General features: G+C 47.4%; 1 protein-coding gene across 3 annotated transcripts in view; it reads right to left on the bottom strand.

Annotated features, from left to right (window-relative positions):
* HVCN1 (hydrogen voltage gated channel 1) overlaps positions 1-16,977 on the bottom strand; it is a 29,833-nt gene extending 12,856 nt beyond the window's left edge. Inside the window, exons 1-3 of one of the 3 annotated variants that reach the window (XM_082356009.1) lie at positions 16,906-16,977; positions 16,284-16,365; positions 12,014-12,053 (exon numbers count right to left, since the gene is read on the bottom strand). In XM_082356009.1, coding sequence (XP_082212135.1) covers positions 12,014-12,034 — 21 coding nt within the window. In that variant the 5' untranslated portion in view covers positions 12,035-12,053; positions 16,284-16,365; positions 16,906-16,977. Of the gene's footprint in view, positions 1-12,013; positions 12,054-16,283; positions 16,366-16,400; positions 16,794-16,905 lie in introns of those variants that run through there. The other 2 variants (XM_082356010.1, XM_082356008.1) reach the window with 2 other exon arrangements.
* Positions 16,978-17,922: the final 945 nt, after the last annotated feature.

Genomic DNA, 17,922 nt, shown 5'->3' with positions numbered 1-17,922 from the left:
CTTCAAAAACTTCCTTCATTGGCATCTGGGATTCCACACTCTCCTAGTTTTCTTCCTACGTCAATGGCCACAAAATATTACTATATATTGTTTTCAGAATGTGTAAAATGTGAGCATAAACATACAAAAGAATGGGATTTCTGATTCTGACCATGATACAGTAACTGGTATAAACAACTATACCAGTTAGAGCAACTGCCATAAAATTAACTATACCGGTTAAAGCAACTGCCATAAGACTAGATAAACTATAAAACTGGATAAAATATATGAAATTTACTGTGATCCCTGAGAGAAGAGAAACAAATGAGATGAGCCCCGCAATCACCTGCCTGGAAGTACTTTCTGGATTGTGGAGACAAAGATTATAGTTCAGGGCTATTGAACTTTCCTTCCTCAGGAATTTGTGTGTCAAGGTACCAGAGAAAAGGAAGCAGCGCAGAGAAGAAACTCAAAAAATTGGACTTTGGCTGAGTCCTAAAATTCACATGTGCAGAGCAAGACTCCATGAGGCAGGGCAAAATATAACTTTCAGGGAAAAAAAAAAAAAACTCTTGGGGAACTGTGAGCTGAACAACTACCAGTTACACAGGGCTGGGTTAGGAGATCTGAGTTCCAAACAGCTAGAGTAGAGAGATCTTGTTGAACACTCTGAGCATTCAGTAGAAATTCCAAAAAAGCCATGCCTTATAAGTAGACCTAATCTAGCCCTCCAGTCAGGGCTACCTTAGACCTCTCCCAACTAAGCTTAAAAATAAGGCTTTTTAAAAAGATCAAACTTATCCCTAAGTAAATTAACTGCCAGTTGGAACAAAACTCAAAAGTGCTCTTTTGAGGAAGACAGCGAAACACCCTCAACAACATAACATTCATAATGTCCAACATATAATAAAAAATCACTAGGCAGATAAATAAGCAGAAAAAATGTGGCCATAACCAATAGAAAAATTAGCTTAATAGCTCAAAAGGGACAGAGATAATGGAATTGGCCAATGGAGACTTGAAAATAGCTATTCTAAATATATTCAAGGATTTCAAGGAAAACATGAACTTAATGAGGGAACAAATGGAGAATCTCAAAAGAGAAATGGAAACTATAAAAAAGATCCAAATGGATACTCTAGAACAGAAAAATACATATATGAAATGAAAAATCATTGGATGGGCTTAATAGCTGATTACATGCTGCAGAAGAAAAGTTCAGTGAACTAAAAGATAAAAAATTGAAACTATCCAGTGGAAGCATGGAGAGAAAAAAGACTGGGGGTGGGGGGAAGAATAGAGCCTCGGGGACAATATTAAGTGGCCTAATATACATGTACCTGGAGTACCAAAAGGAGATGAGAGGAAAAATATTTGGAGGAATAATGGCTGAAGAAAATTTCCAAATTTGATGGAAAAATATAAACACGTATATACAAGAGTCCATGTCCCCAGAGTATCATGTGACATCTGACCTAGAGCAGAAGCCCATCAAGTGCCTGTTGGCTGAGGGCACTGGTGCCCTGTCTCCCACGCCAGCCCTCCAATTGCTGGGTTCCCAGGGCTGGCCAAGGGCCAGGTCCACAGATGTCCTAAATCTCTCTGGGTGGCTACTGGCCATAATCCGCCCCCCTCAAAACACCTCACCTAGCAGATGGAAACCTCCTGTACTAGTTCTCAGCATGGTGGGAACCTCAGGGTGCTTTGCAAAAACCACATTTTATATTTCATACAGGAAAGGACATTTTTTTGGAAACTTTGCACCCAGTAAAGAAGCACCTTTCAGTAATTTGGGATGAAAATATTTATGGCACCCAGCAGAGCACAAAACAACTCTGGTTTTAAGTCAAAAATCTGTCATTCCGGAAGCAGAAAAGTTCCAGAAAAGGGCAAAGATCATGAAAACGTTGTGGGCCTCAGCAACTTCACCACCCACTCTGGACTCTCAGCTCTCGGGATCCCCCCACCTTGCCTGGGTGGGACGGAAGGACTGACTCAGTGAGTTACGGGGACCACTGGCCTCAGTGCCTAGCCTGGAGCAGCCCCTCTGTAAGCACCGGCTGGTATTATTATTCCTCAACAACAAAAACTCTCACCTCCACTCCTCCAACTTCATCATCACCCGTGGATATCTTGTTTCTCTGGTTACTAGCCCCGCTGCCTGCTCTGCAACCCCCAGACTATTTAGTTACATGAACTGAAAGATTCCTTTTCTGGCTGAAGCTATATAGATAGAGTTGTTTCTTTCACGTGCAACCCGGAGAATCTAGATCAGTGGAGGCCCTGGCACTGGACACCCCCATCTCCATCTCCCCTGCATTAACCCTTGCTGTCCCAATATATCCTGGCATTGCTCTCTCTGGGGTCACCTTTCCGTATCAAAGCCCACAACTATGGTTCCAGCTGGACTGGATTGTATCCTCTCACACTGTGGACTTGGTTCTGTTTGACAATCTCGCCTCTTGATTTTTCTCCCATCTCTGGCCTCCCTTCCTGTACCATGTCCCTGCCCCCACGCCACCGGAAGTCCTCAAGTCCCCAACCCTGAGCTTGTCCTGGCACAGGGCGACTCTCTCCCTTCGGTGGTCTCTACCCACCTGTGTTTTCAATGCTGCTCAGGTGCAAATCAGTCTCCAGCTTGCTGTCTGATATCCTGCCAGGTCATTAGTTGCTATGACCCAAACTGAACTAATTTCTTATCTTTCCCCCCAAATCCACTCTTCCTTACATGTTCCCCTAGGTCATGGTGTCACATCCACCCTGCTGCTCAAGCCAAGAACTAAAGATCATTCTTGGCTCCTCTCTCTCCGTCAATCTAACCTCCTAAACACCACTCATGCTGCACCTTCTCTTCTCCGTCTCTCTCCTACCGCTCTCACCTCTTGCCAGGACGCCAGCACCAGCCTCCTCACTCAGCCTCCTGCCTCTGACCCTTTCCCCACCCAGTGGTGGCCAGGGTCACCTTTCCCCAGTGCTGGTCTGGCTGTGTCCCTGCCCTCGCCTATCCTCCCTCTCTTCCCATTACCTTCAGTCCCTCCACCCTCACCCAGTGCCAACCGCTGCCTTCAGGACAAGGTCAAAGCTCTCTTGGTCTCCTCCCCAGCCTCCGTCACACTCCAGTTACACCAACTGCATTGCGGTTCTAGAATAAACCATGCTCTCTCTTGCTTCCAGGACTTCACGCGGCCTGCCCCCTGCCTAGAATACCCTCCCTCACCTGTCTCACCCTAGTTCTCTTTCAAGTCTTACAGACGTCAATTTTACCTCCCCTGGGAGGTCTTCCTTAACCGCCGCCCACTGGGTGAGGGTCCTTCCTCTACTTCCCCATCAAGCCACTCACTAACAAACACTGTGACATCTCAAGGTTGTCTGTCTCCGGCACTGGTCTGTGAACTCTGGGAGGGCAGATGCTCTTCCTCCTCCAGTCACAGGGAGGGGCTCAATAAGTATTTAATATATGCATTAACAACAAAACCGCAGGAGCTACCCATCAAAGGTAATCGCCTACTTCTAGTTTACACATGACAGGTATTATATTTGAAAAATTACTACCTGGGAAAGAGGGGGAAAACAAGAAAAACAGACCCACGATTGATGGAGAAGAAAACGTTCTTGTGAATGTCTATTCTTACAGACTCTGAAGCTGCCATCTGTAGGAGGGGGAAGTCCCTATTTCATGGTCATCCAACAATCACTGAAAAAGGTACTTTTAAAGAAAGTCAGCTGACTCTTGATTCCCAGGGCCTAATATCCCCTAAGTCCCCATTTCCCCGTTCCGTCCCACAGCCTACTTTTAGGGACCTGATTTGCTTATTAATCAATACTCGTACCCCAAACAAGACACAACAGCAGCAACATCTATTATTGCTGATTGTTTATTATTTGTTGTATCAGCACACCGGTAAGTTCCTTAAATGCACCATTTCATTTTAATTCCTAACACCCCTCTGAGGTCGAAGCCATCATTTTGAGTCTGGGTGAAAAAGGTGCCTTGTCCAAAGTCATACACTCAGAAAATGGCAGAGCCAGGATATGCCCTTGAGCTGTATGACCTGGAGCCCCTGTGTTAGAAGACATGGCTGAGAAAAAGCCAGGCAGCCCGTGACCGGAGATCTGCCTGTTAGGAGGGTGCAGTGGGATGAATTGTGGCTGCCCCCAAATTCATGTCCATCTGAAACCTCAGAACATGACCTTGCTTGGAATACAGGCCTTTGCAGATGTAATTAGTTAAAGATCTTGCTGGGAATTCCCTGGTGGTCCAGAGATTAGGACTCCGTGCTTTCGCTGCCGAGGGCCTGGGTTCAATCCCTGGTCAGGGAACTAATATCCTGCAAGCCACACAGTGAGGCCAAAAAAAAGATCTTGCAATAAAACCATTCTGGATTTAGGGTGGACCCTAAATCCAGTGACTGGTGTCCTTATAAGAAAAGGAGAGGACACACAGAGGAGAAGGCCACGAGAAGATGGAGGCAGAGATTGGAGTGATGCATCAACAAGCCAAGGAATGCCAAGAATTGCCAAGGATTGCCGGCAACCACTAGAAGCTATGAGAAAGGGATGGAACAGATCCTCCCTCTGAGCCTCCCTCTAACCCAGCCAATACCCTGATTTTAGAACTCTGGACTTCAGAACTGAGAGAATAAATTTCTGTTGTTTTAAGCCATCTGGTTTGTGGTCATTTGTTATGGCAACCCCAGGAAGCTAATACAGAGGGTGTGTGTCCGAGTCAGCCCAAGGGTACTACTACAGACCATGTGCTCTCTCTCTCTCTCTCATCTTCGTGGGCCACACATCCATCCTGCATTCCTGGGAGAAAGCAGCCTCCTTTGGAGGTCACAAAACCACTTGTTTCTTTTTGCTTGCAGCTTACAGGCCACCTCCATCCCCTCTTGCTCTCACTTGATGCTGACAAAAATCCTGAGAAGTAGGTAGGACAGGGAGGTGTGGTCTCTCCATTCTACAGAAGGGGAAACTGAAGTTTGGGGAGGGGAGACCTACTGCCCAAAGTCACCTGGTGTGGCAGGGTGACAGAGATGGGGGGAGGAAGGCACTCCCCTACACCACCAGGTGGGCAAGGAAATGGGTACATCCTTCTTAGGAGGGCAATGAGGCAGTTTCATCTTTTGAAAAAATATTTGAGTCTCTCCAATGTGCCAGGCATGGGAGCAAAGGAGAATCAGCCTTAAACCAGTTTCTATCAAAATTTTAAATGTCATTGTTTGACCTGACAAGGGACTCACACATGAGCAAAAAGACACTCACGCATAATGCTCACTGCAGACCTGCTACAACCTCAAGGTCCATGGTTAAATACACTGTGGTAGACCACACTATGGAATACCACACAGCTGTTAAGAATGCAGTACGCCAGCGTGGCTGTACGTACTGACATAGAAAGATGTCTTTCATCTATGATCAAGTAAAAACCAGCATATTACAGATCAAAATGTATAATGCCATTTTTGTTAAAAACAAAATCAACAACCCAAACCAAGTGGTTACCTCTATGAAGGGATAGGGATTGGGATTGGGTTGGAGGGTGAAGAGAAACTTTCTTTTTTTTTTCCTATTAGGTTTAACCATAAGAAATAGTCATTTATGTAATGAGATCTAACCTGCAGAGAATGAAGTATTTGGGGGGAGTGGGGAGGGAGAGAGAATGAAAAAATATATATATATATACATACACATACAGACACACACACATATATCTAATGTATACATAACTGGAATCCCTGAATAAGAAAACCAAAACAATGAAACAGAATGGTTCAAGATATAATTCAAGAAAACTTTCCTGCAATAAGACTTTTTAAAAAATGACCATTTTGGGGAACTTCCCTGGTGGTCCAGTGAGTACGACTCCACACTCCCAATGCAGGGGCCTGGGTTCGATCCCTGGTCAGGCAACTAGATCCCGCATGCATGCCGCAACTAAGAAGCCCATGTGAAGGAACTGAGAAGCCCACATGCCGTAACTAAGACCAGGTGCAACCAAAATAAATAAATATTAAAAAAAAATTTTTTTTAAATGACCATTTTTGTAGGTCAAAATTGGTAGAAACTGACAATTTCATGTGGTTCAACCTAATATATACTGTTTGTTGTTTTAATTTCTTACACTGAGAACTTGTTGGTGTACAGTTTTTAAAAACAAAGAAACGTAAGTGGTAAAGCTGGCATATGAACTCAGGTCTACTAGCTTTGTTCTTTCTGAGATGCTCTGTCAATGAGGGAGAAAACATGCCAGAAAAGCTGATTTTTTTAAAGCAACAAGAACGATGATATTGAAAGAGGCTGAATCAAGGTTCTGAGATGCAATCCTTCCTCCCTTAGCAGGGAAAACTGAGACTTGCAACATGGCAATTGCCACCACCCAGTGGACAGTCCATGGACTTGCACCTGCACCTCGTCTTCTGGGTCCAGGGATCTTCAGACACACCCAGCCAGGGTCAGAGAAGTTGTCCCCAACCCCTGCCTTCCATCTCCCTCTCCCAAAGCCCACCTATCACTAAGCCCTGTGCATTTTAGCATCTAAATGACCCTTGAATTCATCATCTACTTCTCCCATCTTCTGCCACCTCCCTGCCCCAGCCTCCACCTTTTACTCGGAGGGTGTACCAGCTCCTCACTGTTCTCCCCATCACTCTTAGGTTCTCGTCAGCAGCCTGTGCTCTCGAGAGCACTTCTTGAAACATAATCATGTCACTCCCTGTGCAGAAAAGGCCTGGGGCTGCTGCCCTTAGAAAGGCCTGCTTGGCCCTTGGCTGACATCTGGGAACTTGGATTTTGGGAGGGTTCCCACCTGGTAAGGACAGCTCACTGTGACCGGACTGTTTGTAAAGACAAGTGGTTTATGTAGAACACCTGCTTTCCTCTGGGTAGTCTGGAATTTTTGGAGTTTGGAAGGTACCCATGTGACCAGCCCGCAAATAAAAACCTTGGGTGCTGAGTCTCTAACAAGCTCTCCTAGCATGTGTTGTCACAATTTGCTGCTGGAGGAATTAGGCAAGTCCCATGTGACTTCACTGGGAGAGGAATCTGGAAGCTTGTGCCTGGTTTCCCCTGGATTTCACCTCATGTATCTTTTCCCTTTGCTGATTTTTCTTTGTAAAAATCTTAGCCATGAGTGGAACTGTATGCTGAGTCCTATGAGCCTTCCTAGCGAATCACTGAACCTGGGCTGATCTTGGGGACCCTAATGCACTCCCTTATTTGAAACTCTTCTTTGGCTTCCCACTGATCTTAAAAATAAAGACCCAGGGAATTCCCTGGTGGTCTAGTGGTTAGGACTCCACGCTTTCACTGCCAAGGGCCTGGGCTCGATCCCTGGTCAGGGAACTAAGATCCCACAAGCAGTGTGGTGCGGCTGGGAAAGAAAAAAAAAGACCCAAGTGCCTTCCAGAGACCTATAGCCATTCTGCACGCTGTGGCCTCTGCCTGCCTATCCGACCTCACTTGTCACCAGTCTCTGCTCTGGCCACATGGTCTCCATTCAGCCCTTTGTACTCAATAGGTTCCTTCGACCACAAGGCCTTTGCACACGTGATTTCCTCTGCCTAGAACGCCCACTCCTCTTCCACCTTGTCATTTTTCTTTTCCTCCTTCAGGAGGTCTCCCTCAAGCATCCCAGCTCCAGGAAGCTGACCGTGTACCTCCCCTATTGCATTCATGCATGGCCCACATGCCTCCCCAGTGGAGACAGATCCACCTGTTTGTGTAACAGAGTCTGTTTCCTCCCCCACTCCCCATTAGGGGACTGGGTAGGTGGGTTTCTGCTCATGCCATATCCTCCGTATTCTTCATGCCTGGAAGACCACAGGTTCCCTCCCACTAAACATACCTGGAGGGTGGAATGAATCCCTCGAGCAAATATCTCCTCTTGGGGGACTCATGTACCCCAGAAGCTCACGTACTCTACCGCCACCTCCCCCTACCCTGTCCCCAGGGATTTATGTTCCGAGGAATGCCTATTTTTAAAATCAGGGAAGTCTTTAAATAAGCGTAGCAGCTTTTCCTTCTCTAGGGTGGGGAGGAAGTTTGAGGTTTCATGAAAATAACCACCATGACGGCTGACTAGTTTGGGCGGTGGGTGGTGCTGCTGGTAGACTGAGAAGCCTGACTGGTGGCCCAGGTGCCCCAGAGACGTATTCTCCAACTTTTCTCTCCATTTCCTGTAGGGTCAGAAACCCTCCTGACTTGATGGAAGAGTCTGTTGACCTGGCAAGTTGATCATGAGGCTGGGTGGAGACGATGTGGGAAATAATATTTAAGGTAGTGGAAACTGCAGTGATTGTAACTATCCCCAGAGCACCTGCCATTTTCTGAGCTCTGTGCAAAAGCCCTTTGTAACATACAGCAACAACTCGACAAGGTGGGGACTGAATCCTCTTCATTTACAGGTGAGGAAACTGAGAACAGAGAGGCCAAGCAACTTGCCCCAGGTCACACAGCCAGTGAGAAGCAGAGCTCAGACTCTGACCCAGGCTGCCTGGCCCAGAGCCCTCTCCCTCCTGCACGACCTCTCTGAATGCTGCCCTGGACCCAGCTCACAGCTGGTGAAGGCCAATGCTGGGCGGGGAGTTCAGCCCAGTGTTACTCAATAAGAAACACATTTTATATCCTGCCACTTAGTACACATTGACATATATACCTTCTATAACCAACACTAAAGTTAACATGTGAGAGACTTATGTTTTCCACTTTATTCTATTTCTTAAAAGGCTGATGGCAGCCCATTAATGGATTTCAGGAATCACTAATGGGTTGAGTTTGAAAAACACGGGTATGGTGGGATGTACTCTGTCTATTTCCCTGGGGGAGGGAGAGGATGATTGTCAGAGAGGTGGCAGTCCTGCCCAAAGTCTGTGAATCAGCCATGTTAACTGAGAAGCATAAGTTAGGCTGCTATTTGTGTTAACAAAAGCACAGAAAGAAATGAAAGCATAGAAAGAAAAATATATAGTTACCCAGCTAGAAATTAGGACCTATCACCAGTACAACTGAGTCATCTGGGCCACCCCATCCCCCAACATCTTAGTGATGCTTCAGCCGTGGAAAAGATGGGATAAACAAGAATTCAGGGCTCCCCTCTCTCCTGCCCCACTGTGGCTCAGTCCTTGGAAGGAGGCCAGGGCAGCTGCAGTTTAACCAATGGCTCTCAGCTCTGGCTGCATATTGGAACCACCTGGATGCTTTAAAAAAAAAAACCCAGTGCCTGGGTCCCAGGCCCCAAGATTGTGATTCAGTTGGTCTGGGTGTGGCCTGGGTGTTGGGATCTCTAATGTACAGCCAAGGTCAAGAACCAGCATCATAAATGAACCTGGTGCCTCCAAACACCTTGTGAGAAATGTGCCAAATGGCCACAAGGATTTCTAAGCACACCTGCCAATCAGGTTCCCCAGATGTGGCTGGTGACATGCAGTCATCTGAGCTGGGGACTAGGTCAGCTGATGGGCTGAAAACCTACTTTATCCTCTTGATGGCGTCAACAGCTCCTGTGTTTCAAACGTTTGTTATAGGCCAGCACCCTGCTAAGTGCTTTCCAGGCACTATCTTGTTTAATCCTCACTGTTCTCACTTTACAGAAGAGGAAAACGGAGGCTCAGAGAGGTGGGAAGGGGCAGGGAGGGCCTCTCAGGAGGGCAGATGTCCACAGCCTGCTGGGGGCCCCTCTGGGCAGAGCTGGCTACAGCAAATCAGGTCTGAGCCATGGCTAAAAACCCCACCAGTTTTTTCTGTGACAGAGCTGTTTTCCTCTCCAAAATTAGAGGAGCTGGACAATTAAAAAGCTCCTAAAAGCAATCCTATTAAAACAATTTTTTAAAAACATAATTAACTTCACAAGGTAAATTATTAAAAGGAACTTGTTCTTTGAATCAGTAAGAGGCTTATTTGCTACACGTGGCCCTGGTCCAATTTCCCCAGCTCCCCAGCAATGCCGCTGGGGCCACCCCTTCTTTTGGCCTCTGTGCGATGACAGACAGGCTCCTGCCCCCAGGAGTCCCTCGAGGTGTGTCCTTGACTCTGCATTCCAACCCTCTGCTTGCCCTGATGTTTCTGTGCCCTCACCCCCACCCTTGCGACTTGTCCATGCAGCCAGACCCCCTGAGGTACCCGGAATCCCCAGCTTTACCTGCTGTCATTCACCCCAATGAACAGACCTTTACTCCAGATCTATTTCTTTCAGTATTACTATTGTGAAAACATGAGCAAAAAGAAATAAATTAATAATCCCAACACACCAAACTTATCATCTACTTATCTACCCATCTCACTCTCTATGTCTTTTATAATTATAATCGAAGACTGCAGACAACTTTGTATCTTATTTTTTCCCCACTACCTATATGCATCAGACTTATGACTTTTTAATGGCCAAGAAATTTACCAAGGAGTCAGTGCTCATTATTGCATTTTCTGTTCATTTTTAGCACCTTTATCACCAATTCTAAGGCCACATTTTCTACATATTAACATTTCTGAAGTCTGTCTTACAATTGACCAGTGTCAGTGTTGTGTCACATTAGATCACAGTAAATGGCGGCACTTTTTCTACTTCGTAGCACATAAAATAATGGTGCATCTACAATCAATGGCATCTTACGTGCTAACAAACACATAAATTTGTGTTTCTAAATTGTGCTGTAAATTATACTTTTTCCTTTTTATCGGTTGTTTCCTTTCCCGCAAGTAAGATGACCAGGTTTGATTATGACTATTTTCATGACTCTTGATACACCCTGTCAAGTTTTTTTCCAGCAGTCGTGTGGGTTGATCCAGCCCCTCATGAGATGTAGGAGTGAGCCGGTTACACCACAGCATAACCACCATCGAGCGTTTCCGCTTGTTTTTTTGGTTTGCCTAGTAGGGAGCTATAAATGAAGGAAACTGTTCCATTTGCCTTTCTGTGAGTATTAATGATAACTGGAACTCACGGAACTCCTGTTACTGGGTGGCAGACACTAAGCTTCCCATATCTTATCAGGAATTGACACAACTCTACAGAGGGTGATTGTCATCCCTCTGCTGGAAATGCCACCATATTTCATTAATGCAAAGATGAACATTTTCCCACGTTTCCACATTTCTGAAATCAGAATTGGTGGCATGTTGTAAGTGCCATTGGTCATTTCCTCCTCCCACATTGTAAACAGCTTTAAATCAGAAATACTCTTACAATTAAAGGGGCCATCAATTTGAAAAAATGCAATATCACCATCACCATCATCATCATCATCATCATCCCATGGTCCTCTAACCCTCACACTTGCTTCTCCAACTCTGCCCCATCACTCTTCTGCTACCCTGAGCTTCTGGCACTGCCCTGACAGCTCTACCTGTCCAGGCCCCCAGAAGCTCCAAGTGAACAGCTGAAATGGAAGCCAGCACTTCCTCTTCACCTTGCCCCACCCTTCACAACTAATGTCTCCCCAGATCCAACAAGCCTGCACCCCAGATATCAAGGACAGAATTTGTTAGTCCTACTCAGGATGGCCGCACAGTACAGGAGGCAGAGCATTCACTTTGGAGTCAGGCTAGGTTGAAATCTCATTTCTGCCACTTCCTACCTGTGTGATCTTGAGCAAGTAGCTTTACTTCTCTGTGCCCAAATGTCTCTATCTGTAAAATAAGCAGTTGGGAGAAGTCCTTATGGGCTCAGTATTGGCCTAGCATTCTGAGACCACTGCCTCCTCAACTCCTCCCCGTGAGCCTTCAGGAACAGGAGTGGTTAAGTAACTTCTCCCCATTTTCCAGATAAGGAAACTGAGGCTCGGGGAGGTGAAGGGCGTGACCAAATGATACAGGGCTATTAAAATGCAGAGCTGGGTTTTGAATGGTCTGTTTCCGATTATCAGGCTATCTTGAGGTTCCTTCTACAGCTTTCACCTCGGTGACTTTTAACACTTTGGTATGGCAGAAGCACCCTGAACACGTGTTTTTCCTCTATCCGGTTAGAAACACCAAACAGAATTATCTTCTCAAGGCTCGGAGGTCCTTTAACGCTGCTAGTCTTCCAGAATTAATTTACCTTTTCATCCCAGGTGGCCATTTTCCTGTCGTCTCCGGATCTGGAAAATAAGAAAACATTTGTCCAGATCTGTCATCCTACTGTCATTCGCCTTAGTATGTGTTTTCCAACACTTCCTTACAAATTATTTTTAACTTGCTTAGGTTAACAGTGTCTGAAAATAGTAAATAATAAAGCTCAAAGCATGCGGAGAAGGATGTACATCCTGAGTATATACCCAAAAGAATTGAAAACAGGCACTCAAACAAATACATGTACACGAATATTCATAGCCAAAGATGGAAACAACCCATGTCCATTAACATATGAATGGATAAATAAAAGATGTTATATCCATACAATGGAATGTTATCTAGCCATAAAAAGAAATGAAGTACTTTTGCAATATATACAAATATCGAATCACTATGTTGTACACCTGAAACTACTGTAGGTCAATCATACCTCAATAAAAAATAAAAGAGATATGAAGTGCTGACACATGCTACAACATGAATGAACCTCTAAAACATTATGCTAAGTGAAAGAAGCCAGACACAAAATGTCACACAGTACTTGGTTCCATTGATGTGTAATATCCAGAATATGCAAATCTGTACAGACAGAAAGCAGACTGGTGGTGGCCAGGAACTACGGGGAGAGGGGAATGAGAAGTGACTGCCTAATGGGGACAGAGTTTCCTTTTGAGGTGACGAAAGTGTTCTGGAACTAGAAAGAGGTGGTAGTTGCACCACATCGGGAATGTATTATATGACAATGAATTGCTCACTTTAAAAGTTAATTTAAAAAAATTTAATTTTATGTTATGTGAATTTCACTCCAATTAAGAACCAGACAGACATATGTTAGTGCTGAGATTGCTCTGGAAAGCAGCAAAGAATCTAAATGTCCACCAACGAGGGAGGGTCTGGTTGAGTCAGTTACAGTACATCTGGGAGTGGGAGACTCCAGTGCTGTTACATTTCCATGTGTGGATGAGGAAAGATGTAATATAACAGGTGCCCCCCCATCACATTATAGCACAGTGTGTACAGTATGATCCCATCTATGTGAAAAAATGATATATGCATTTTTTAAAAGTCTGTAAGGATACAGCCAGACTCTTTACAGTGGTTATTGCTGGAGAAAATGGGAGTGATTTGAGGGTGGGGTGGGTATTTTCTTTCTCTTGGCTTCTGGAAGGTCTGAACTTTTACAATGACTATGTGTTACTTCTTAAAACTTATTTTTAACATAGGTGACATATGTAGTAAAAAGCTGAAATACAAAAGGATACTATGACAAATAAGTCTTCTTTCTACTCCTGTTCTTCCCAGAAAGCCTCTCCTACCAGTTTCCCACATAGCCTTTGGAGGTATTCTATGTCTTTCCAAGCACAGCCATATTTATTCTTTTTTTTTCCCCTTAAACAAATGTGAGCCCTCACACTGCTCTGAACCTTGCTTATTTCCCTTTAGGGTGTGGGAGGCTGAAAGATAGCCCCGTCAGTCCTAATCCCCAGAACCTCTGAATAGGTCATATAAAAACGGCAAAAGGGACTTTGCAGGTGTGATGAAATTAAGGACTCCAAGATGGGGGATTATCCAGGTGGGCCCAGTGTAATCAGAAGGGTCTTTACAAGTAGAGCAAGAGAATCAGAAGAATAGGAGATATGACTACAGAAGCAGGGATTGGAGTCAGAGTGAGATTTGAAGATGTTATGCTGTCTTGAAGATGGAGGGATGGGGTCATGATCCAAAAAATAAGGGCAGCCTCTAGAAGCTGGTAAAGGCAAGGAAACAGATCTCTCCTAGAGCCTCCAGAAGCAATATAGCCCTGCCAACACCTTGATCTTGGCGTACCAAGACTGATTTTGGGCGTGTGACCCCTAGAACTGTAAGATAATAAATTTATGTTGTTTTAAGCCATCAGATGTGTGGTCATTTGTTACAGCGGCCATAGGAGACTAACACAGTGTCCCAGAGATCGTTCTACGCCGTGTGCTCTAGAGCAAGTGCACTCTTTGGATGACCACACAGGATTCCCCTGAGGAAGTGTGTGTAGTTCCCATTAGTGACCAACATTAGCTTCCCAAAGTTCCAGTTCCTTATATATCATGTGTTATTTTTGTAATTTAAAAAATATTACCATTTTGAAAAAAGATCACAAAGACCTAAAGAAAAAAAAGAGTTCTTTTTCTCCCCACAGTACCATGCTTAGGGCACAAGGGACTCAGTTTCTTGCTGGTTGACTGGCAGAGCAGCTTCTGCAACCAGCAGCGTTCACCTGGGTGTGTTCCTGTTCCAGCCCCTGGGGGCCCTCACCCTGCTCTCACGAGGTGGGCTCAAGTGGAACCACCACCAAAAGTGAAGGTGAAGGGAAAAATTAAGGTGCCCTGGAGATTTCCTTCCTCCACAGGACAGGAAACAGAACTAGCGCATGCATAGAAAAACACCCAGATTCACTAATTCAAGCAACGGAAAATTTAAACCTGTCATAACCTCCCCATTAAACTAGACAAAACAAAAAAGAAAAAAGCCACTGCTTGGGCTGTAGGAAAACTTGCACACATTGCTGGGGATAATTTTTCTAAACAGTCACCTGGTAATAAGTGGTATATGCCTTCAAGATGATCATACCCTTGACTTGAACACATCAGTTTGGAAACTGTAACTCAAAAATCATTTGAAAGCAAAAAAAAAAAAAAAAAAAGTGCATTTTGTACCACAGTGTTTAAAGCAAAGTTGGATATTAGGGTTAGAACCTGGAAACAGCCTATAAGCCCCACTGTAGGGAAAAGCTGAGGAAGGCAGTGGGAGGAATGACAATTCTGAGGTCTATGTAGAAATGTAGAAAGAAGGCTATTAAGCAATGAGAAGTAGAACTCTGATGGTTGCACACACTGCCTGCAATTGTACAAAGTTATCGGAACTTTTACTCTGTGCAAGGCATGGCACTGGGTTCTGGGGAATCCAAAGTGAAGAGACAAGAAAAAGGTCTGGGCTCTGGTAGGCTGACATTTTAGCCAGGAAACACATAAGCAAGGTAACATCACCCAGGGCTAAGCTCCGGAAAGAAAAACAGTAATGCAATAAAGGGCAGGCAAGAGTGGCTCCTGCGGCTTGGGGTGGTGAGGTAAGGCTTCTGAGTAGGTGACTTTTGTGGTCGTCTCTGAATTGCAAGGAGGTGCATCACAAGAAGATGGCAAGAAAGAGAATTCCTGGGAGAAGGAAGGGCATGTGCACAGACCCTGAGAGAGCAGAGAATTTAGTATGTCCAAGAAAGAAGGAGGAGGCCAGTATGGCTGTAGTGAGCAGGCAAAGGAGTGAGGATGGGGGCATGAGAAGAGTCAGGAATCAATCAGGGCCTGACTGTGCAGAGAGTTCAGCAGACAGTGCTGAGGCTCTGGGGGTCGCGGTGGGGATGCAGAGGAGTGACCAGATTCAGAATATGTGGAGGGGTCGCACTTGCTGCTGGCCTAGATGTGGGGGACAAAGAGAGGAGCAGGTTTTGGAGCAAGAATATGCTAGGCTTCCTCCTTCTTGCTAAACTGGTGGTGGGGGAGGGCTTGGGGGCTACAGGGCAGTCCTGGAATTGTGCAAGCCTCACCCCAAAGATTTTCAAAACCCTGCCCCTACCAGCCTTGCCCTCGGAGTCAGAGAGGGAGGAGTTGCAGCCCCCAGCCTTGGTCTTACTCAAGAAGCTTCCAGCTGCGGCGGGGCTGCAGTAAATACCGCTGATCTCAGATAGCTCTGACTTGAGGGTGAAGGACAGAGAAGTGCTTTCAGATGGGTGGGGATGGTGGAGGGGGGCACAGCTTGAGTCACGCACTAGGCTAAGCCTTCACACCAACCATCTCATTTAATCTTCTCGACAATCCTCTGAGGCACGTAGCACGCTTAACCCCGAGGCTAAGGATAAGCAAAGGAAACAGACAAGGAAATTGAGGCACGGAGAACTGAAGTCCCATGGCTAAGCCTGCAAGAGCCCCCCTGTGCCCAGTGGGAGCGCTGGTACAGGCCCAGGAGTTCCTGGACAGGGGCTGCACCGCTCTCTCCTCTCTGTCCTGGAGTTTAACCTGGCGCCAACCCACTGTTCTTGTTCCTTGGCACCCCCTACCCAGGCGAAGGATTTGTTGCCGTGGAGGTTCTTCCTGCAGGGATGAGCAGGCTGGCTCATCTCGGCCTCCTCCACTATTCCCAGCACTGGTTTCCCCCTGCCGTCTCCCTAGGGGTGCAGGACAGGGCAGGGCAGGCATGATGAGTAAGAGGACTCAGGGGTTCACACCGACCTGGGTGAGTTCTGGCTCTGCCTCTTTGGGCTGTGTGACCCCCGGCGAGTGGCTTGGCCTCTTTGAGTCTTGATGTCTTCACCTGGAAGAGGGAGACAAGGATGGTACCTACCTCACCTGTTGCTGCTGCTGCTACACGGCATGTGATGAAGTGAAGGCACCTGGCCCATGTAAGCACTCCATACAAAAGGGTAGTTCTTATCAACACTTCCGTTTTCAAGGGGAGATGTGCGTGCTGTCTCCTGCCCTCCTCTCCTCCACTGGATTCTAGAATCTGTGGGCCAGGCAGGGATCCCTGAGTTATCACTGCCTGCCCGCGTTCCCCCAAGCTGGGAAACGCTAGAACCCAGGGCAAACCGGGGCCTCCTGGGATCTCGCGGGGGTCCCTGGCAGGCTCGGGCTGGGAGGGCTCGGAGAAGGGCAGCGCGCCCCGGGCGGGCGCTGGAGCACTTACCCTGCGCCCGGCCCGCCGGCGGCCACCGCAGCAACTGCGAGCTCGGCGCCTGCCCAGCCGTCCCGCCCGCCCCCTCCCGCCCCCTCCCGCCCGCCGCCCGCCCTCTAACTCAGTCAGCTGCCGGTCTCAGGCTCTGGCCCGCGTCCGTCCCGTTGCCCTCGTTCTTGCCTGTCTGTCGGTCTCCCTGTTGCTCTCTGGCTTCCCCCCACCCGGCCCCCTCCCGCTCCGCAGGCCCGAGCCTGACCTGGGCCTCCTGCAATCCCGCAGATGGACGAAGGTCCCGCCCGTGGGAGCCAATCACGAATCAGGAGAATCCTGGCCCAGGCGACCCTAAGGGAAGGGGTGGGAGGAGGGAACCACTTCCTTCCTCCAACGGGATGTCTTGGCAGCGGGTCCACCCGCCTCCCCACCACACACACTCAGGGAAGCAGGGCTGGCTCCGGCTCGCTCCCCCTACCCCCTGCCAACTCCTGGTTACTTAAGGGGGGCCCTGAGTGTCCCCTGCACAGTATCTGCAGGCAGGGGGTGGAGGGTGGGCAGAATGCCCTAAGGGGGTGGCCAACCTCGAAGCTGTCAGGACGCCCCTAGAATGGGGGGGGGAGGTGAGGCTGGAGGTGAAGAGGAGGTGCCCTGCAGCTGGGCTGGTATTGGCACGAGGGTGGAGCCTTCCGGCCTCGAGGCAGAGCACACCCTTGCTCAGTCCGACGAGTGCTCCCCTTCCCCAGCTTCCCCGCCCCTCCCCTGCAGGCCCTCCCTCACCCAGGCTTCCCCAGCGCTCTGTCCTTACCTTATTTCTGGCACTGTTCGCACTGGTCTCAGTTCTTCCGTTAGCTTCCGTCTTCCCCAAAAGACCACTTGTCCCAAACTTCCAAGGGCAGAAGCCATCTATCTTTTACACACCTCCCTGCTTCTTCTGGTTAGGTTGGCGGGCAGGGGCGGGGGGGAGTCTCAACTCCTTGGAGCTGTACTAGTTTTCTGTGGCTGCTGTACCAGGTTACCACAAACCTAGTCGCCTAACACAGCACAAAAATAACACTTAGGGGCTTCCCTGGTGGCGCAGTGGTTGAGAGTCTGCCTGCCACTGCAGGGGACACGGGTTCGAGCCCTGGTCTGGGAAGATCCCACATGCCGCGGAGCAACTAGGCCCGTGAGCCACAATTGCTGAGCCTGCACGTCTGGAGCCTG

This window comes from Balaenoptera borealis (genome assembly GCF_965194805.1).
Source record: "Balaenoptera borealis genome assembly, chromosome: 14".
Taxonomy (NCBI): Eukaryota; Metazoa; Chordata; class Mammalia; order Artiodactyla; family Balaenopteridae; genus Balaenoptera; species Balaenoptera borealis.
Note: the sequence above shows the minus strand (reverse complement) of the source record. Positions and strands in the feature narration are given on the sequence as shown.